The sequence below is a fragment of the Marmota marmota genome, unplaced genomic scaffold (genome assembly GCF_001458135.2).
Source record: "Marmota marmota marmota unplaced genomic scaffold, marMar, whole genome shotgun sequence".
NCBI lineage: Eukaryota > Metazoa > Chordata > Mammalia > Rodentia > Sciuridae > Marmota > Marmota marmota.
This window is the reverse complement of record NW_026000093.1, coordinates 531,108-555,060: the sequence shown is the minus strand read 5'-3', so window position 1 is coordinate 555,060 and position 23,953 is coordinate 531,108. Positions and strand designations below refer to the sequence as shown.

The 23,953-nt window shown below is 35.0% G+C and overlaps 1 protein-coding gene across 10 annotated transcripts in view; it reads right to left on the bottom strand.

Annotated features, from left to right (window-relative positions):
* Spidr (scaffold protein involved in DNA repair) overlaps positions 1-23,953 on the bottom strand; it is a 394,388-nt gene that overhangs the window by 227,541 nt on the left and 142,894 nt on the right. For 9 of the 10 annotated variants that reach the window (XM_048782863.1, XM_048782864.1, XM_048782865.1 and 6 more), the window contains one exon: positions 22,311-22,411. The exons of the other annotated variant lie outside the window; for it this stretch is intronic. In XM_048782863.1, the coding sequence (XP_048638820.1) occupies positions 22,311-22,411 (101 nt within the window). The remainder of the gene's footprint in view (positions 1-22,310; positions 22,412-23,953) is intronic. 10 annotated transcript variants of the gene reach the window in all.

The window sequence follows — 23,953 nt, the reverse complement described above, 5'->3', positions numbered from 1 at the left end:
ACTCAGTGGTTTAAAACAGCACAGATTTAGGGGAGGGGAGAGGTGGGGAGGGGGGAGGGTGGAGGATGGGAAAGGCAGTGGAGCACAACAGACATTAGTATGGCAATATGTAAATCAATGGATTTGTAACTGATGTGATTCTGCAATCTGTGTATGGGGTGAAGGTGGGAGTTCATAACCCACTTGAATCAACGTGTGGAATATGATATGTCAAGAAATTTGTAATGTTTTGAACAACCCACAATAAAAAATTAAAAAAAAAATAAATAAATAAAACAGAATTTTAAAGTTCTACTAAAAAATACATATAGTACCAAAATATTAATCACTGAGACATCCCAGCCCTTTTTGTTAGGATCTCAATAAGTTGCTAAGGCTGGCTTTGAAGTCATGATTCTCCTGCTTCAGCCTCATGAGCCACTGGGATTACAGGTGTGTGCCACTGTGCTCAGCCCCAAATGGTCTTATTTGTGGGTAATTCTGAGTTACTTGTGCAATCTTAAGTAAAATCCTTAACCAATTCCGTTTCCTGTTCAATTAACTTTTAGTAGTTACCTATGGACTCTTAACATTGTCAAATGAAGAAGACTTATAATCCTTTCTAAGTTTTCCTCCTCAAACAACCACACAATTTTAATTCAATTTTCATGTGAAGGTTAATGTTCATATTGTGTCCTTTATCTATGCCAAAATCTCTGTGCTTTGGACAAAAAAGTAGAAAAAACAATCAACAAATTTACATTGGCACCATTATATAAACAAAATTAAATGCCTGACTAAATTCCCAAGGTTGTGTCTCAATTACAATATCTAAGCCTCAAGTCAAATGCTTTCACAGTAATCATACCTATGATCAATTAGACTCTCTAAATGCCAAAAGAAAAAGAACTGTATTCTGGTGGCCTCAATATCCCTATTAGATGTCTCAGTTTTCCCCCAAATTCATTTCATTTTTTCAGAGAATAGCCTGCTTGTGTTCTCCCTGGAACCAACCTCAGTCAACCTGAGCTTGGGCAGCAAGGAAAGAAAATCAGATCAGAATGGTCAAGATGGAAGGAGACAGTTTATTTATACCATCATATGTGAACTTGGGTATTTCCTGAGTGTGATGGAAAGTCAACAGGGAGAGCAAATGATGAGCTCTGCTAAGAACAAATTGAAGGGGACTATGGAAGAAGTAGGGGAAAAAGTTAGGAGATTCCTGCAGTAATCTAGGAGAAATGGTAATAGCTGAGACCTGGAGAGAGACAGAGAGATGAGAAATTAGATAATCTTTGAAAGCAGATCCAATAAGACTTGTTGATGGACTAGGAGTAGACAAGAGAGAGAAAGCAGTCAAGAACAACTCCAGTGTTTGGCCTGAGCAAGAACAAGGATAGAGCTCAGTTGGGAGTCCTAATTAAATATAATAATACTAAAAATACGAAAAAGAAAGAAAAGGATAGAGTTAACATTTACTGAGATAAGAAAGATCTCTAGATGAACTGGTTTCTTTTCTGGGGACTGGTAGTAGTGGATGGTGGGAAAATATTTGTACCAAGACATTATTTTTGGATAAATTAAGATTGAGATGCCTCTTGTTTACTACAATTAGTCTCAACTAATTTTTCCAGTCTAGGATCTGACTTTCCCAACCTATTTTTCATAAGGCCCATTAGAATGATCTTTTTATGTGTTGTTTTAATGATAGTCACCCTGTACTTGAGTCCTTCAATGGCTCTCCAGTGGATAAAATCCAAACTCAGGTATTTTCTATTATAGAGAAAGCCCTTTGTTAACTGTTACTTCTTACTACTCTAGTCTCAAATTCTACAGTTCCATTTAAGCAACTTAAGATTACTTCTGTAATCAAGTGAAAAATAAATTCTTTAAGAGAGTTTCCTATCACTGTCTCCTGGGGTAAACATCTCTCTGAGCACAATTCTCATTTATTTTCTCATTGTACCTCTTATTTATATCTCTGATTTTAAAACACAAAATGAAAAATTTTGTCTCTTAAATCATGAACTCTGTTCTGCACCTGAATCAGTACTAATAAAGAACTGAATGAACCCTAATAAAAACTGATGTAAAGAATTTGGGGGATTGCATCACCACAAACCAATATGCTTTTGATCTGACATCTCTTTACCTCAGTTGCATATGGTGTATACCCAGAGAATGGGTCCAAGTGATGCTCCAAAGAGTAAAATAAACAATACATTCCAAAACTAAATCCAAATAATGTTTTATCTGTTCATTGTTTATACTGTGTCACTATTTTTTCATTAATATTCATTAAAGGCTTAACTGCATTCATTTGTATCTAAGTATACTTTCTTTTTTAGAAGTTATAGATATACCTGATTTTACCAGTGATCCCAAAATACCTAGCAATAATATTCAACAAGTAGGCTTTTATTCAATCATTGATTGCATTATTAATTCTTGGTAAGTCAAAATTTTAGTTTTAGTTTCTGAATAAGCACTGTAAGTTGCCATCAGATTCACTTCATACATATTTTCAGGATAAAATCATAAGGCTTTAGATCTAGATTAATTCCTAAAGACCAAATTCTAGAAAAATCCATATCTTCACCCTGTCAACAGTTACAATTACTTTTTTTTTTTCAAGAATTTATGCTCCCTATAAAATGTTAAGTCATCTGGCAATGATGAACAGACACATTTCTTAACCACAACCACTTACTGAACTGTAAACAATTGTGCTTTCACTTCTTGATTCCACATTTTTTTTTTTTGCCTTTTCACCCAGTTTAAAATATTCTCCTCCAAAAGCCACAATAATTCTAAGCATGGAATAGAAATCTGAAACCTAACTCTTAAGGGGGGAAACAACAACAACAACAACAACAACAACAAAGACAAGACAGATCAAGCGAACAGAATGCTTATCACAATCTATAGGGGTGAGAGCCATCGAAACTTAGCTGAGCACCCCAGTCTCTTGGGATCACAATATAACAGTGCTATCTTATCACTGGGCACAAACTGAATCTTGTCTGTAGGAGTGGCCTCTACAGTCCCTTAGAAGTTGGTTGAATGGCCAATGGAAGTTGCATTTTTAAAGAAATTAAACTAAGAAAAAATGCATAAATGACTATAGGAAAGCAAAAGATTCCTCAACAAAGTTAATACCCCAAGTGGGGAGTATTTATGTTTTCCTAAAACTTATATGTTGAAGCCCTAACCCTCAGTGTGGCCCTATCTGGAAACAGAGCTTCTAAGGAAGTAATTAAGGTTAAATGAGGTCATAAAGGGAGATCCCAATCTGCAGAAATTAGTGTCCTTTGAAGAAGAGACATCAGGCCTTGGTAGGGTGGCACACTCCTGTAATCCCAGTGACTCAGAATTGCAAGTTTAAGGCCAGCCTTAGCAACTTTACAGGACCCTCAGTAACTCAGAAAGACCCTGTCTCAAAATAAAAAATAAAAAGTATGTGACTTAGTGGTAAAGAATTCCTGGATTCAATCCCTAGGACCAAAAGAAGAGATACCAGAGAGCTGCTCTTTCCAAATGAGCACACAAAAAGAATGTATCTGCTTTCAAACCAGAAGGACCTTACTGGAACCTGACCATGCTGACACCTGACTTCAGGCTGCTAGCACATTGAGAAATACCTTTCTGCTGCTTATCTCTGATATTTTGTTATGGCAGCCAAGTTGAATGAGACAGGGTTGATGTGATGCAGATAGTGCACCTCGCATGCCCTCCACTCTGAGTACACAGAAAGCAAGTTTTTCTTTATTGAAAAATATCCTCATTAAAAACACCTTATTTCATATTACTGTAGGTAACATTTTTGGCTCAGAAAACAGGAGTTTAAAATGTTGTCTAAATATCACAATGAAAACAAATTTTAAAAGTCTTAAGACTAAAGAGAAAGTACAGAAATAGATATTTAAATGCCTCTGTTTCTTAAAATGTAGCATCAATGGAGAAATAAATAAGTTTGTGTTGGAAATTGGAACCCAATTTCAAAATAGCAAGTTACTATTTTTCTAACAAGTATCTAGAGTTTAGAAGCTCATACATTCACCTTCCTCCACATAACCCTATAAATGTCAGCAGGGCACATGCATCCATACAAAACAGCATCTCTACTATGTGGCCAACTCCCAGCATCCGCATAGCACAAAGAGTTAAAATGCACTTACTAATGAAACCGACAGACTCCAGGGCATCCCTACTGCCATTTTATCCTTGATACTCTCAACGCCCTCGCCAACCACCACCACCACCCCCCCGCCCCTGTAAAGACTATCAGTGAAAGACATAGTAATGAGCAACTTCTAATTCATTAGTTAATTTGGGTAGAAACAGAAAAAATCTACAATGAGCCACAGCAGTGCATGTGCAAATAAGAGTACAGCAAATTTACAACCGCTAGAAATAGGCATCTTAGTCTTGGTGTTCTCTTCTTCCCATGGCATCATAAAAACCCCAGAGAGAAGAGAAGGGAAATGAGAAGTGAAATTATCTTAAGGATTAAAAGATGTTGTGATTAAAAACACAGAGTGACCATTACCACAAAAGCACCTCTCTTAAAAGGCAAGTGAGAGATTAAGCTCCAGTGTTAGAAAGGTACAAGGGAAATCTAATACAGGAACCCAAAGTTAAAATAACACTTTTGAGAACAACTTTCACAGAGAAAATGCATGTAAACAGCAACACAAAATTTTAAAAGTAGAAATAACTTAAGGTCTACTAAAGTCATCCGTTTAAATAAAGAAACTAAGGCACAGATGAACTGTCCATACAGGACTTCAGCCCTGGCAGAATTGGGATGGGAACCAACTACTCCTGACTAGAACAGCATCTGCACAGCACACTCTGGTGCTGTATAATATTTTAAAATTCACCTCTGGTTTCCTGAGTTACCAGGCAGAATTTAGGGTTGCTAGGTAAGCCCTATATATCTTTTTAGCTTTTTTTCACATTTTTACTTATTTAACACTTTGTATAATTATATTATAGGATACGAGAAGTATAATAACAAACAAAGCATTGAGACAGAAAAGTGTATTAAACCTGGTGCCCAACCTTGTACCGTGAAAGCCATAGCTTGACCCTGGAGGGAGGTATTTAGTGTTGGGTACATGTGTGAGGAGCACAAAAGGGGACAGTGGAAGCTAAGACTAAGTTAGTTGGAATGGGAGCAAGATAAAATGCTACACCAAAGAGTTCAAAGGTGAGAAACATTTATTTAAGGACACGAGGCAATCAATGGAAAATTTTAAAGTCAGGGAGTAATATTACCAGATGTGCCTCTGGGAATGATGACCCTGATATGTTACAAGTAAGGAGAGGTTAGGGGTAGTGAGACCAGATGAAGACTGACACAACAATCCAAGCATGAGGGAATAGGGGCCTGAACAGAGGTAGCAGCAGATGGGATAAACGAAGTTATCTGACTTCAGAAACAATTCTGAGAATAATCATCAGGATCTAGAGGCCATCTGGACTAAAAAAATGCAAGAGAAAGCCCAATCAGAGACTGCTGGATTAATAGGCCAGAAAAGCCAGAGTGGGGATACTCAGATGCAGAAATAGGGCTCTGATGGAGACTCAGCAAGACAGAAGAGAGGTCTGGAAGAAGGGCAAGGATTATTTCCCAGGAAGGACACATTGAACAAGTGAAGAAGCCCAGGGCAGAAGCTTTAAGAACCCATTGTTGAAGTAGCACAAAAAGGAGAAGTGAATAAAGAGCGGAAAAGTAAAATAAATACAGGAGGTGACACACCAAGGAACACTGTTGTTGTCCTTCAAGTGAAGGTAGAAGGATGAATGACCATGGGAGTGCTGCAAGGAGACAGCAACCACAAAAGGTGGCAATTTCCACAGGTACACTGGTGGAATGAAAGCAATCTCACACTGGAATGGAAGGGGAGAAAATGTGAGCTATGGGGTGCTCTTTCAAATCTCTAACAATTCAAAATCATAGTTTGCAATACTTTTCAACTTTACAAAACATTTTACTAACTCAAGAATGTTTATTCCATCTGCCAGCTAAAAAGTTTCCTACATTTTAAGAGAAAATTAAATTTACCACCACTTTATTCAGAAAAATAAGCAGTTTATGATAAGCAGTAATCCTTTCTCAAATCACTTTCTTTCTGGAATATTCCAACTGCACAGGCTGGGCCACCTGGGCTGTCAACTCCTTCCCCTTTGGCAATATTCCCCAAAAGATGAGGAGAAATCAAGTATGGGCTTCTCCATTCAAATAGGTCTCTCTAGGCAATAGGACCGCAAATGGAAACATACATCCATTTGGAAAGTAAAAATGAACAGAAGACGTTTGGCAAACTAGATTGATGGAAAGGTTAAGATGATGTCCGTAAGATTTCAGAGCATGGAGGGATGACAATGTGATACCAAACTAGGCTGGAGGGTAAAAAAGTGACAAATTGTTGAGCAAGCTCCCCCCGCCAAAAACAACAACAACAACAACAAAAAAAAAAACCTTCCTCGGCAATATTACTACTTTTCTGAATAAAAATTTTTAAAAATGGCTTTTAATATTTAAATTTTCAACATTAATGAGGTCCTAATTTAACTCTTTGAATTATTATTTAACATTTTACCTATTATTAAAACATTTAGAATAAGCTAACTTTGCAGTCTTATTTTTGGACAGAGAGTAAATAAAGATTCTCTTAAACTTCAGGCCTACTACAAAAATTTTTTAAAAACTTTTCACAGAATAAGAAATGGAGAAAGCACAAGTTAAATAAATCCATAGGGATTCTAAAAGAATCATTTAATTCCACAATATCACACAATGTCACTTCATAGATTTTATTTCCAGGAATGAAGGCAAAAATGGATATGGCAGAAACTGCCATGTGGCAGACAGCTAATGTGACACACATATTAGCTAGAGGTGAGTTTGCTGCTAAGTATTCCTACCTCTTTATTAGATCCTTTCACTTAAAAAATATGAAATCATGACATTATGAAAGTCAAATATGAACTTATTCCACTAGTTCACACTTAAATGATCTATGGAAATTAGAGTTATAGCTCTAACACTGGACGAACTAATATCATTGTTTGTTTCTTGACTGAAATTGTTCTACCAAGAGTACTCATGTGAATTATTCTGACCCATGACTATAAAAAACCAAATTAAATACCACTGCTGCACTAAAATGTGGGTAAGGAAATAAAAGAGGGGGGGAAAAAAAAAACTCGAAAACTGTAATTGGCTTTCTGGTTTTACTGGCCCAAGGGAAGCTGGAGATAATCCAGAGTCAGCTCCCATGACCCTAGAGGAAAGAGGAAGTAAGAAAAGGAACTGAAGCAAAACTTCTTTGGCCAAATCTGAGCTGACCCACACTGAGGTCATAAGCAGAATCTCTTTAATTAAAACAAAGGGTAGTAGATAATAAGGTAGGAAGGAAACTTAAGAAAAAGTTTAAATGACTGAAGACTGTGAACTACAAAACTAATAACCCTTCTTCAAGCCATGTCATTTTCACTTAAGTCTAAATAAACATAAATTATTTTTTAAACTTGTCATATGTTAAAAAATCACCTATGATTTGAAAAGTATAAAATATTGCCAAAGATTAGCCAAATTAAATGATGGCTCACTACATATTTCTCTTTCTTAGGATTAAATGTACAATGTTAGGAGACTAGAATAAATCATAATAAGTTTGTCTTGGGGCAGAGAAAACACTGCATCAAGGAAATTAAATTGTTTAGACATACACCCATTTACACAGAATACTTTTTCTTTCTGCTCATGCTGCTATTTCTGTGTACAAATGCTAACCCTGACATTCCTTCTTCCTCAAGTGGTGAGTCTGGACAAAAAGCCCATTTCAGGGGCAGCCCAGGCTGAGAAGGGCCACTAGTAGTAGTAGTAACAGGCATTGCCATATCTCTGGTAGCATGTTCCCAAGAAGACCCAGGGTACTACACAGGATACTCTGTCAGCCACTGCACCTGAGGCTGTCTGAGAGACTTGGGCTGTGGGAAGACCCAGTTCAGAACTTCCCCAGTTGCACTCTGCCTTTTCCTCTGGAGCACAGAAAGGTCACTCAGCAACAAAAAAGGATCTGCAACACTGAAGGACAACTATATTCATTTGGGGGAAAAAAAAACAACAAACACCTAACTGGGAAAAACATTTTTGTTGAATTTTTTACTTTCTCAAACAAAGATGTAATTTTTTAGTTCTTCATAAGTAAAAGTCAGGGTAGTAATATCTATCATTTCACATTTATCTCCTTCCTTTAAATGTGAAAGCAACATATAATTTTGATACATTTCTTCTTTTCTAAAAGGAAAATTTAAAAAGAACTCTTTCCAATGATAACTTTTGTCAATTTATTTTATGATATTTACCAGTACTTCCAAACTATTATACAATTTGAAGAAGGTTTAAAATCCAGGAAGAGCTATGTGTTATCCTGAGCAAGTGTTTTATCATAATCATTAGAATAATAATAGTGTGTGATTTCTTTCAATCTCTCATGAAATTGTATGAAGTATTATTTAAGAAACGACTCATTAGTCATTCTCCTTTTTGAGTCTTAAAAAATAGTACTTTGTTTCTTTTAGCTTTGTTTTTCTTATGATTTTTCCAAAATACTCAATAAAGAAAACTTCATAGATGTTATTAAAACATTTAAGTGTAATACACTTTTGTTTCCCTCTAAAAAACTTAAGCTTTAACATTTTAAGGAAGAAATGAAAATCAGTGTTATGACGCAGACAGTTGTCAATGATAAATACATACTTGGTGCTTAATAAACGTCTGAATGAAAGAGATTAAATAGGAAGCTAAAAAAAATAAAAACACACATGACAAAATAGTGTAGCCACTTGCCATGAAAAAGTAAAAAGACATGAGATACCAATTTACTGTAGTTCTCTATTAAGTTCAAAATGCAAAATAGAAAACTCTTTCTTCTACAGTACTAGTGTTCAAAACCAGGGCCTCATACATGCTGGATAAGCATTCTATCACTGAGCTATATTTAAATTGGGCTCATAGGAACTTCATATGCTTCAGCCTCCTGAGTATTGGGGATACAGGCTTATGACATTTTGCCCTATGAATTTGGGGAGTTGGCACCTCAACTAGGTGAGTTGGATAGACTGTCATCATCTAGATGGGCAGACACACCATGGGTTAGTTGGGTAGTGGTATAAGCCAAAACCAAATTTCCCAGATAGCAACATCAAGATATTGTTGTGCAGTGGTAAAAAAGAGGCACTGATACTTTCATAGTATTCTGTGGCCTATACTTCATAATGTTTCAGCTGAACATAACTCAGCAGCAAAAAAGTTAAAAACATAATCCTAACACAAAAGCTATTATTTCTAACACTGATACAGATGGCTAAATTCATTCTTTATTTCTTATAATAGTGATTTAAATTCAGTATGGCCCATTTATTATTTTGAAAACACATGAACATCTCACCCTAACCCTATACAGAAAATTTATAGCACTGCTTCCTTCAGACTTGCAGACCAATCTTGATGTTATTTCATCAGCAAGTTGAGGAAGAAGAAAATTCAGAAAGAATTCTGGCTTTGGGTGATAGTAAAAATGACTGAAATTCACTGATTTTTGTTATTGTTGTTGTTTTCAGTTCTTTCCCCACAATTGTTTTTCTTTAGTTTAGAGGCCATTTTTAGGAACGAAAATCTCATAATGGAAAATAATGTAGCTGAAGCCCACCAACTTCTTTGGTGTGACATTTTCATTCCCAGAGGGTTTTTTTTTTTTTTTTAATTGAAGAACATCTGTAACTATTTTTAGCTTAAAAAACTTCGATATTAAACATATTGTGAAAATATTTGTCACACTGTTACTCAACAGGGAGAGTAGGGGCACAACAGCTGCTGTATTCCCATCTGTAAAATTGGTCACACCATGAGCTCACACTCTCTGTGCCTGCCACCACCATCTAGCCACTAAATCTGGTGCCTGTGTAATGTGGCTCCACTGCCACTAACTTGCTAGGCATACCAGAGTTGTGCCCAGTCATTTTCCCATCTCATGTTGTCTTCACCTCTACAATAAAGAGAGTTGTTGTGAGAATTGAATGAATTAATAAAAGAGGCAAAATACTTTGAATATAACAATAATAATGGCCATAGTCATCCCAGTAAATAGTAAAGCAGTATTAGAAAATAATTTCTCCTCAAAAGAGAAGAAAAATAAATAAATAAAATAGTTCTTAAAGAGAAATCTGGAAAATATTTTCCTCTCACCTCAGTAATAATCCATTCTCTACTCCACAGTCACATTTTAAAGTACAATTTTCTAAGGTTTTACTTGGAAATAAAACCCTGCCAAGGCCTCCAAGCCCTTTGATATCTAGTTTCTGCCACTCACATGTTCCTCCCCTGAGTGTCATCTAACATATCCATTGCATGGCCTTCCCTAGTACAGCACATATGCTTCTTACTGGTCTTTATAAACAGTCAGGCTCAATGTTTTCTCTTTCTTTACAAAGAATGTGAAGGAAATGGGCACCACAATAAAAGTTTACTCCAGTTTGAGGAACCTTAAGATGTATGTCTAGAAGGCATCAACAAGGAAAACATTACTGATTATTCAAAGGTATAAGTAGGAGTTATATCCCAGTAGTCAGCTAACCATGATGGAAGAAAAGAAAAATGGACAAGCATATTAACAAAGACATAAAAAAAATTTTAAGCCTTGGGAGGCTGAAGCAGGAAGATCACAAGTTCAAAGCCAGCCTCAGCAAAAGCAAGGTGCTAAGCAACTCAGCAAGACGCTGTCTCTAAAATACAAAATAGGGCTCAGTGGTTGAGTGACCCTGACTACCCACCCCTCATATTTTAAGCCCAGAAAGACATGTTAGACTAAGTATGTGATATTGTTAATATGCAATTTTCTTCACAAAACTAAATATGCCATTCCATAATAACACCTGGCAACTACATTTCACCATTTAACCTAGAAAAATAAAAACCTGTATTCACTCAAAAACCCATATATGAACATTTATAGTATATTTGTAATAGCCTAGACTTGGAAACAATCCAGATGTACTTCAGCCAAAGAACAGTTTAATGAAATGTGGTACATCCGTATCATGGATTTCTTAAAACTGGTTGTGATGGATGTGAATCTACAATTATTTCAAGAAGTTTTTAAAAGGCAGAAAAGTGCCTTGGAGGGATTCCATTTCATCAACACGTAGGCAAAAGATACTTCTCAACTATGGAGTAATTAAATCATACTCCCCAAATGAAAGAAACATGAAAAGGAAGGTTTCCAAGCTATATAATTAGAGTCCATAGAATAATTTTATAAACCATAATTTCTCATCCCTGAAGATGATAAATAAGACTTCTTAGTTTGATATCTAGAACAAACAATATAATATGATTCATACAATTGCTACTAGATTTCTCAGTAAACCCAACAGAAGGAAAAACCAATCTGGGTTTATCATCAAGTTTATTCCAATTTGAAGATAGAATATGTCTATAATCCCAGCTACTCAGGAGGATGAGGCAGGAATATCACAAGTTTGATATTGTGGACAACTTTAAGAGACTCTGTCTCAGGAAACAAACAAACAAAATAAATAAATAAAAAGGGATGGGGAATGTAGCTCAGTGGTAGAGAACCCCTGGGTTAAAACCCCAATATTGAAGGCGGGTGGGAACGAAGCCTGATATATTCACTTACTCAAATTTAACCTAAAATGAAGAATCTACTTCAATATATGAGATGGAATTTCAGACTGTAGGGCCTGGAAACACAAAGGAATAAATCCAAGCTTCATGGGGGGAAGAAGAGATCCAATTTTGGTTTCTGCTGAATATCAGCTCTGGTAACAAACTAAGGGGCCTTAGGAAAATTAAGGCCATAGTCACTAGTGTTCCCACCTCAGCCTCCTGATTTGTTGGAATCACAGGTGTTCCATTATACTTAGCTTGATTTTTCCTTATTTTGGGTTTACTGAGAAATTCAGGAATCTGTAGCAATTTTATGAACTACATGTTTTTGTTTGTTCTAGATATTAAGTATAGCATATCAAACTAAATCTCCTACTTTATCACCTTCAGGGATAAGAAATGGTCATTTTTACCACTGACTGATTCTGATTTTGTATTAGGTCCCTACATATTTTATATGCTATTTCAAATGTATTGTTATTATACGCCTACACAAAAAAGAAGGCCTAACAATTACATTAGTTTTTGGTAAGGAAACTGAGACATATAGATTAATAAATGTCTGAGTATTTTCTGTTGTTATAACAGAATTTCACAAACTTGGTAACTTACAAAGAGAAGTTTATTGGGCTTGCTGTCAGGATGCTGGAAAGTGTAATGGTATGGTATCAGTGTCTGGTAAAGGCGTTTGGGTTGTGTCATAAAATAGCAGAAGGCATCCACTAGTGAGAGAGACAGAGCACACAAAAGAGAAAGAAGGAGCAGCAGATTTGCTTTCCTAATAATCACCATCATCATGACTAACCCACTCCTGCCATAATGACATGAATCCATTCAAGAGGGCAGAGCCCTCTTATTAGGTCCCCTTCCCAACGCCACTGTATTTGGAATTAAGTTTTAACACATGAATTTAGAGGACATGCTCAAACTACCAAAATAAATTTATAACTGAATTCTAGTTGTTTACTAAACCTTAGTTCTTCATATTGGGAGCACAGGGAGTAACTTGTATTAATAAGTTGTTTTCTAACCGAGTTGGTACACATAAATAGAAATGCAAAAACAAGATAATGTTTTATATTGAAAGAAGAAATTCTTCTGTGAAGTCACAAAATAATCAAAGCACCAAAATACACAATGCTCATCCCAATATATATTTGTAATTTTATATAAAAAGCAAAGAAAAAAGATACAATTTATTAAAAGACACAAAGGAGAGGATCTAAAGGAACTACAAAATAAGAAATCCGTCTAAGAAGAAAATAAAAAATAAAATCCACATTCCAAAGATGCTTAGACTTCTACAAGAAAAATCTTTTAGGACAGTCACACTCATATATCAAATTAATAGATGAATTTATGGCTCTTTTTATTTTGTTTTATCTTTTATTTATGATATAATATCTTCTATCCCCAAATTTAAGAGGGAAAATAATAAATGAGCTATTTGGTTCTCACGAGATAAAACAAAGATGCTTTTGTTCTTCCTTTCCTCTGGGAAGTCAATTACACACATCTGACTTTTTTTTCTTCTTCTATTCAGACTCCCAAAGATGCTCTTCAACTATATGCTTAAGAATTTGGTCAACTCACTGTAATAAAAAGCCAGGATGACAATGCATATTAAAATCAATAATTGAGAAGACAACCTGTCATCTACTTATCAAAATCATAAGTTTTTAGGACATCCGGTATAGAGCTACAATTTACAATTTCTGCAACCTTCAAACATCTTCTGTGCTCCTCCATTTAGGAATACTTTAAGAGTGTGACACAGAAGTACATTTGGAAAGACTCCTTTTTTCCAGAAGAAAGATCATTTGTACTAATATTTCTGCTGATTCCTTAATCAGTTTTCTTCTTAACCCTATCTTTCTCCAGCCCAAACAGATCAAGATCATTAGTGAATAGAACATGGAATTGAGAGAGCTCAAATTAGGGCTTACTCATCATTCAACCTACAATATCCTCATCTGGAAAATAAGAAAAAGCAAACTTTGTCTTACAGGATTATTTTGCATACTAATTATTTAATGTATGCAATAAGTCCTGAACATAGTATCTGTAGATGGCAAACCTCTAAAAGTATACAACAATGAAGGTAATGTTGAAAGATGAAAGGGGACAGAGAGAAGCTTTCCTCCCCCAACAATTTCTTAGAAATTTATGGTCCATTTAAGTTTGCCGAAGTTTTGCTTTGAACTTAAATATATTTACAACATATCAAAGTCTATAAAGTCAAAATAATTCAGGATAGAAATCCTATACAAAATCAAATTTGAACTCTCTGGTTATTCCTCAATGGCAATATCAAGAAGAAATTGGTAGAGGAGTGAAACATTAATTTCCATTTAGCAAAGTGTGGCAGCATTGAAAGTGCCTGGTTCCAGGGACCAGGAGGCCAGTTCTTGCAAGACCTTTTCCTTCAAGGGGCTTAATAATCAAGCAAGTGTTTTACCTCTTATAGATCACCTAAAAGGCATTATAGGCAACATGATCTCTTAAGAGCACACTGCATTCCATTTTTTCATGAAGGGAAATGAATAAGGGCACTTCTTCAACACTCTTGTAGTATTTAAATACAACCTTCGGTATCCCTGCCGAGTAAGTCTGCTTACTAGAAGACTTACTATCTTACAAACTCCAAGAGACTTGTGGACCAACTTGCTGTGCTACTCCTGTCCCATTATTCCCAGCCCTCCTCTCTAACCTATACCTCTCCTAGACCAACCCCTCAATACAAGTCTGTTCTGTACAACTTAGATTTGAAAGTGGCCTCCTTGAAACACAATAGTGCAAATATTCATAACCAGTAACAAAGATATACAAATCCATCATTCTTTTTTGTAATTACTTCTTAAAGATATGGAGGCAAAAGCAGAGCAGAAACATGATGGAGCAAATTTAAGAATTTAAGTAGTAAGGCAATTTTTCTGGTTCAAGGAGAATAAAAGAAATTTATAATGCAAAGGAGCCCAAACTAAATTCAAAATGATAAGTGATACAAAGAAAAAACAAATTTTTTAGAGTTACAGGTGGGTAGAGAGTGGGGAAAAGTGATCATTCTAGTTCAAGGAATTTAAAAGGTTAAGTTAGCACACACCAATAGAGAATATGAAGGATCACTAAAGATTATTAATTGAGATACTATAGAATCACAAATAATTCCTGCTGATTCTTATTAAGTCTGAAAAGACAACAATCACGAGTCAAACATCTGGCTTGACTGTTACTGTATTCCACCTGTCCACAGTGATTAGCAGTAGTTCAAGGAGGGACTACTACCTAGCCAGACCAATGAAAATAAATTTCTGGTAAAATATTGGAAAAGAAAGCATTATTTTTATTGAACTTGAAACTGGAGTTACCACATAGAGAAATATTGCTAACCTTTTCAAAATGAATTATCACTGAAGCATGAAAACTTTACCTATGGCTTTCTTTTTTTAAAAATTTTTTTTAGTTGTAATTGGACACAGTACCTTTATTCCATTCATCCACTTTTATGTGGTGCTGAGGATCGAACCCAGGGCCCCGTGCATGCTAGACGAGCGCTTTACCACTGAGCCACAATCCCAGCCCCTACCTATGGCTTTAAATTACAAGTACATTTAATTATTTTTTTTGTATATTAGGTATTTATATTATTAAAACTTCCTGAATAATATGACTAGAAAATCTTTATATATGCCTGGGTTTCTGATTGATCAAATAAGTTGTAAAGATGATAATTTACTGTCACAATTCTTCAAACAAAAAAAAAAAATAGGACAAGAAAAAAAAAGCTATAGTATAAAATAGACTGACACATGAATTCTATAAAAGAAGAAATCTTACTGGGGCATAGGTATCAGGTCATTTTAATACATGCATACATATTTCATAGTATAGTACTATAATTCAAAAATGTGAAAGAGAGATGAAAATTGCTAAAAGAAGCTGGGTGATGATTTTAAAAGGAATAAATGAGGTAAGAATTAAAAGTCTTCTGCACAGATGTTTAATAGTTGATAACAAAATGATTGAGTGTTCTCTCTAGTAGGATATATTTCTGGGAATAAGGAGGTGAGATAAGATTCAACTCTAAGAAGAATGTTTCTCAAACCCTATCATGGGCACCTGAGAACCTGTTAAAAAGCATATTCCAAGGATTCCTCTGGAGAGACAATAGTACCTTTGGAAAAAATGACCATGCCTACTCATTCCATCCCCAACTCTTGTTTTTTAAAATTATCTTTAAAGGTTTTTTATTATTTATTTTTATTTGTTCTAATTAGTTATATATGATAGCAAAATGTGTTTTGATTCATTGTCCACAAATGGAGCATACCTTTTCATTTCTCTGGTTATATATGATGTAGAGATGTACTATATGTGCAGTCATACATGTTCCTAGGATGATAATGTTCATCTCATTTCAACATCTTTCTTGTCTCCATTTTCCTTTCCCTTACCCTCCCTCCCCTTTGCCCAAAGTTCCTCCACACCCCCACACCCCATGTAGTAGTCAGCATCCACTACTTATTAGAGAGAACATTTAGCCTTTGATTTTTTTGGGATTGGCTTATTTTGTTTAACATGATATTCTCCAATTTCATCCATCCATTTATCTGCAAATGCCATAATTTTATTTTCTTTTAACATTGAGTAATATTCTGTTGTGTATATGTACCATGGTTTCTTTATCCATTCATCTGTTGAAGGGCATCTAGGTTGTTTCCACAGTTTAGCTACTATGAGCTGAACTGCTATGAACATTGGTTTGGCTATGTCACTGTAGTATGCTGATTTTAAGTCGTTTGGGTATAGACCGAGGAGTGGGATAGCTGGATCAACTGGAATCTCCATACAGTTTACCAGAGTGGTTGCACCAATCTGCAGTCCCACCAGCATTGTTATATACAGAGTATACCTTTTTATCCACATCTTCGCTAACACTTATTATTACTTATATTCTTGATAACTGCCATTCTGACTGGAGTGTTTAGTTCCTTATCCCATTTATTGCTGAGTAATTTCTTTTTTGGTGTTAAGTTTTTGAGTTCTTTATATATCCTGGAGATTAGTGCTCTCTGCTGTGCATGTAGAAAAGATGTTCTCCCACTCTGTGGGCACTCTCTTCATGTTACTGATTGTTTTCTTTGCTGAGAAGAAGCTTTTTAGTTTGAATCCATCCCATTTATTTATTCTCAATTTTATTTCTTGCACTTTAGGTGTCTGGTTAAGGAAGTAAGGAACTAATCCAACACAATGAAGATTTAGGCCTACTTTTTCTTCTTTAGGTTCAGGGTCTCTGGTCTAATTCCTAGGTCCTTGATCCTCTCTGAGTTGATCTTTGTGCATGGTGAGAGATAGGGGTTTAATTTCATTTTGCTGCATATGGACTTCCAGTTTTCCCTATACCATTTGTTGAAGAGGTTATCTTTTCTCCAATGCATGTTTTCAGTGCCTTTGTCTAGTAAGAGACACCTGCATTTATGTGGGTTTCTCTCTGTGTCTTCTGTTCAGCGGTTTACATCCTTATATCAGATAAAGTGGACTTCAAACCAAAGTTACTCAGGAGGGATAAAGAAAGACATTTCATACTGCTTAAGGGAATCATACATCAACAAGACATAACAATCGTAAATATTTACGCTCCAAACAATAGAGCATGTATTTACATCAAACAAACCCTTCTCAATTTCAAGAATCAAATAGACCACAACACAATAATACTGGTGACTTTAACACACCTCTCTCATCAGTGGAAACATCTTCCAAACAAAAACTAAACAAAGGAATCATAGAAGTCAATAATACAATCAGTAACTTAGACTTAACAGATATATATATATAAAATTTCATCCATCAATGAGAAAATATACTTTTTTTCCTGAGCAGCACATGAATCCTTCTCTAAAATGGACCCTATGTTATACCATGTGGTGAGCCGCTTCTGCCGTTTATGCAAATTATGGTCGCCATTACAAGATGGCGCTGGCTCCGCTGTGGTCTGTGACAAACAACTCCTTATTTGGGAGAGTTGGCGCATGACTTTTCATCACCCTATGAGAAAGCTCCACGTGGCTGCTTTGCATTGGGGCTTGAGATGCTTTATTAAGGCTGGGAGGGGCATCCGAGAGGGAGAAGAAGAACTATCAAGGGCCTGAAATAAACTACTGAAAGAAGATTCCTGAGTGTTGCATCTTCCTTGCGGGCAAGGGGTTGCGACAATACCATAAAGCAACTCTTAGCAAATATATATTAAAAAAAATAGAGAGAGTACCCTGCATTCTATCAGACCATGATGGAATGAAATTAGAAACCAATGATAAAATAAAAAACAGAAGCTACTCTAACACCTGGAGACTAAATAATATACTATTGAATGATGCATGGATAGCAGAATACATCAGGGAGGAGATAAAACAAAATTCTTAGAGGTAAATGAGAATTCCGATACCACATACCAAAATTTCTGGGACACTATAAAGGGAGTGCTAAGAAATTTCATTGCATTGAGCATTAAAAGAATAAGAAGTCAACAAATAAATGACCTCATATTATATCTCAAAGCCCCAGAAAAAGAAGACAAAATCAATACCAAAAGTAGTAGAAGACAGGAAATAATTAAAATCAAGGCTAAAATCAATGAAATAGAAACAACTGAAAAAATTGACAAAACAAAAAGCTGGTTCTTTGAAAAAATAAAAATTCATAAACCCTTAGCCATCCTAAGGAAAAGAGGGAGAGAGAAAATTCAAATTACTAAAATTCATGATGAAAAAGGAAATGTCATGACAGATACCATTGAAATACAGAGGATAATTAGAAACTACTTTGAAAATTTATACCCCAATAAAATTGAAAATATCAAAGACACCAACAAATTTCTGGAGAAATATGAGTTGCCCAAACTTAATTGGGAGGACATACACAATTTAAACAAATTTATTTTGAGCAGTGAAATAGAAGACACCATCAAAAGCCTACCAACAGGACTGGGATTATGGCTTAGAGGTAGAGTGCTTGCCTAGCATGCATGAGGCACTTGGCTTGATCCTCAGCATCACATGAAAATAAAATAAAAAGATATTGTGTCCACCTATAACAAAAACAAAACAAATTATATATATATATATATATATATCTCATACCCAGGACCAGATGGATTCTCAGCCGAGTTCTATAAGACCTACAAAAAGAAATTTAATACCAATATTCCTCAAATTGGTCCAGGAAATAGAAAAGGAAGAAACGCTTCCAAATTCATTCTATGAGGCTAGTGTCATCCTGATACCTAAGCCAGACAAAGACACATCAAGGAAAGAAAACTTCAGACCAATATCCCTGATGATCATAGATGCAAAAATTATCAATAAGATTCTGGCACACTGCATACAAAAATACATTTAAAAAATAGCGCACCATGATCAAGTGGAGTTCATCCCAGGGATGCAAGGTTGGTTCAACATACAGAAATCAATAAATGTAATTTATCACATCAACAGACTTAAAGCTAAAAATCATATGATCATCATCTCAATAGATGCAGAAAAAGCATTTGATAAGACATAATACCCTTTCATGTTCAGAACACTTGAAAAACTAGAGATAACAGGAACATATCTCAACACTGTAAAAGCTATCTATGCTAAGCCACAGGCCAACATTATTCTAAATGGAGAAAAATTGGAGACATTCCCTTTAAGAACTGGAACAAGACAGGGATGCCCTCTCTCAGAACTCCTATTCAACACAGTCCTTGAAACTCTAGCCAGAGCAATTAGACAGACGAAAGAAATTAAAGGTATATGAATAGGAAAAGAACTCAAACTATTGCTATTTGCCGACATGATTCTATACTTAGAGGATCCAAAAAACTCCACCAGAAAGTTTCTAGAATTAATAAATGAATTCAGCAAAGTAGCAGGATATAAATCAGTACTCATAAATATCAAACACATTTCTATATATCAATGATGAACCCTCAAAAGAGAAATTAAGATAACTACTTAATTCACAAAAGCCTCAAAACAAGAAACTTGGGAATCAATCTAACAAAAGAGGTGAAAGACCTATATAATGAAAACTACAGAACACTAAAGAAAGACATTGAAGAAGACCTTAGAAGATGGAAAGATCTTCCATGTTCTTGGATAGGAAGAATTAATATTGTCAAAACGGCCATACTACCCAAAGCGTTATACATGTTTAATGCAATTCCAATTAAAATTAAAATCCCGACAGCATTCCTTATAGAAAGAAAAAGCAATCATGAAATTAATTTGGAAAAATAAGAGACCCAGGATAGCCAAAACAATCCTTAGCAAGAAGAGTGAACCAGGAGGCATCATAATATCAGACCTTTAACTATACTACAAGAGCTATAGTAACAAAAATGACATGGTATTGGCACCAAAATAGCCATGTAGTGTAGACCTTCCCCAACCCTTGATGGGAATATCACACAGGAAAAGAGCATTGTTTCAGAGGAGGGGGGAGCTTTTTCCAGATGTGTGGGATACTCTCATCATTCAACACTCCATTATGAAAAAAGAGATATTTTTTGTTTTCTCTCTCCCTCTCCCTCCCTTCCTTTCTAGAAATATTAGAGATTAAACCTAGAGTGCTTCTATTACTGAACTATATCCCCAGCTCTTTTAAAATTTTTTATTTTGAGAAAATGCCTTGCTAAGTTGTCCAGGTTGGCCTGGAACATTTTGCAATCTTCTTGCCAGTCTCCAGAATAGCTGAAATATATAGATATACACCACTGTGCCTGGTTGAAAGAGGAATTTTTGAGTCACTTGTCTATAGAGCTGACTTTCAGACTGCATGTTGCTCTCACTAGAAAGGCCTCAAATTCAATTTTTTTTTTTGTATTGGAGATTGAATCGTGGATGCTCTACCACTGAACTACATTCTCAGCACTTTTTATTTTTTATTTCAACAGGAGCTAAATTATGCAGGCTGGCCTTGAACTTCTACTCTTTCTGCCTCAGCCTATCAAGTTGCTAGGATTACAAGTGTATGCTACTGCAAATGGCTCTCTAGGCCATTCAAGAAACAAGGAGTTTTCCCTTTGGCCACATACATGTGAATCTACAGGATCTACAGGAAAGCTAACAATGTAGACATCAAGGAAATGAGCATTACTGAAAAAGAAATGCCTCACAAATGTTATCAGCACAAAACTGGAAGAGCCTGAATGTTACTCAGCATGCATCTGCACTGTTGTAAGTAAACAAGGGCAAGATTCTTGCCAAGAGAATTAATGTGCTCATTAAGCATATTAAGCACTCTAAGAGCCAAAATATCTTCTGAAACTTGTGAAGAAAAATAATTAAAAAAGAAGGAAACCTGCTCTACCTAGAGAACATACTTTGTGAAAACCAATGGAAAGGAGTCTGAGCTGCTGAAACTTATTCCCTACAAATTCATGGTAAAACAGTATAAATAAGACCTCTAAACTATATTAAAAAAAAAAAAAAAACATGTTTCCCTTAACTGCATAGAAATGTGGTGTCTTCCCACCCAAAGAAACATTTAAAGCAAAAGTTGAGTCCTACAAAAATAGGAGACGGAATATATCAGATTGTATCACACATAAGTTAGTGTTGTTCATGATATGTTTCAGTTGTGTGTGAATGTCATGTGTATGTTGGGGATGATGTAAGATCTATGTCTTACTCCCTTTGGTGGTTACAAAAGTCTAAAAGTCATTGGCTTAGATTTAGCAAGAAAAGGTCTACTGTAGAACCGTCCAAATCATCACAGGGCAAGTCTTAAATGACCTATGAGCAGTTCTGTGTACAGGAATTCTCTCTTAGAAAAATTTCTGAGAATTAACATGACACAAGGAAAAAAACAATCACAGCATTCAGAGTACAAGTCTTTCACATCCATTAAATTTATTTGTATTTTATTATTTTTGATGATATTATAAATGAGATTGTTTTTCTTAATTTCCTTTTTTGGATAATTTGATGTTAGTGTCTAGAAATGCAAGTGAGTTTTATAGGCTGATTTTAAAAACTGCGATTTTGCTCAATTTGTTTATTTTTTCTTATTTTGGTGTTGTCTTTAGAATGTTTTTTTTGTTGTTTTTGTTGTTGTTTTGTTTTAGATATTTAGATTATACGATCTGCAAACAGATAATCTTACTAATTCCTTTCCAATATAGGTGCGTTTTACTTTTTTTTCTTGATTAAGTACTCTGGCTACAGAAGCAGAAAGTAAAATGGTAGTGGAGGAAGCAGAAATGGAGAAATATTAGTCAAAATGTGCCAAGTTTTAGTTACACAAGGTAAGTCTTAGAGGTCTATTGTACAGCTTACTGCCTATAGTTACTCATAATGTATTGTATTAACTTTTTTGCTGAGAGGGTGGATCCTATGTTAAATATTCTTATCATAAGAATTATGATGGCAATGATAAGACAACACAATGAAATTTCTGCAGATAATGGATAGATTTATGGCATAAAATGTGCTGACAGTTTCATGGGTGTGTGCTTGCCTTCAAATTCCAAGTTGTAAACATTATATACCACTTATAGCATGGCAATTTTTTTTTTTTTTAAACAATGTTGGAAGAAAATGAATTCTTTTCTACACCAACTCAGTTGCAATGCAAGCCTTACCTGAAACTGTTTTTAGGTAAGAAACACAATCATGTCTCCACAAAGAAATGGCAGATCTCTCTCGGTTCTGCAATCCGGTTAGTCTTTCTGCCAGCCCGCCTCTGTTTAATAAATTATAATGCATTAAGTTTAGTTTTAAAATAAGGCTCAGAGTAATTAGAATATCTTATCCACACTTACTAAGAACGGACAAAATATGCAAAAATTTTAACAATTTTTTTAAAGAGAAAGAGAGAGAGAATTTTTTAATATTTATTTTTTAGTTTTCGGTGGACACAACATCTTTATTTTTTTATGTGGTGCTGAAGATCGAACCCAGCGCCCCGCGCATGCCAGGCGAGCACGCTACTGCTTGAGCCATATTCCCAGCCCCAACAAATTTTATATTATATTTTCTTCCTCGAGGATCTACCTTCCTTGGTCAGTTTTTATTTTTATAGAAGTTCCTTCTCTTGATTCTTAGAAATAAGAGCTAATATGTGATGTTCCTAGGATCATCACATTCTTAGATATATGACAGTTAAATATCCCTTTCTATTCTTTCTTAGTTCATGTACTCATTCCATAAATAAATACTGCTTACTTGTAACCTGCTATATGATAGGTACCAGGGATACAAAAATAGCTACATATTATACCATGTGGTGGGGTATAATTCAATCAGTAAATGAGGACAAACAGATAAATGTAAAGTGAGTTCAGAGTTCCAGTCAAAAATAACCTTGCCAAACTGTTGATAGGTAGAACACTCAATTAAAAGTATCTAGGTATGGGCTTAATACTATATATATATATATATATATATATATATATATATATATATATATATACACACACACACACACACACACACACACACACTATTATTTGAAATCCAGAGACAACTGAATATCAATCACAGACACACAGCAGAAACACCAACAATACAGAAAAAGGAAAACATTCATGAATGGTAGGAAGACAATATGAAACAATCAACATACAGAGACTTCACAAGAGCCCTTAGTTATCAATAGAAATTCTGATACATATGTTTACAAACATATAAAATCATAAATATCACAGAGGTCAGCTGCTACTAACACATTTATAACATCAATCAACTAGAAATCAAGATCAACTGTTAATCACCATGGCAGCCACATAATTTATCAATGTACTGTCTCACAGATTATATAGCTTTTCATTAATCAGTCCACTATACTATCTCATTTTTATTCAAATAATATCCTATTTAGGTAGAAAAAATGGATATTAATATATACCTCATATGATAAAATCAGAACACAGAGAGGTTAAAGAATGCATCCTTTATTATATAACTAGTTTATATGAGGAACCAGCAATTAAATCCTAAAAGAAGTTAGCACCTGGTGCTTATTAAACATTTAAGAAATGACCATGATTGGTGATACTGCTTTTGTTGTGTCTTTAACATGCACTCTATGCTCTATTATTCAAAGATCTTATCTTAATACATACATACTATCTATCTATCTATCTATCTATATATATAAAAATAAAATCTCTACCACCTACTCTTTTCCTATAGGCACCAGTTATTTCTGTGTTTGTGTCTATGTGTAACATATATATATATATTATAAAAAACATAAAATTTTAAAAAAACCCAAATCCTTCAA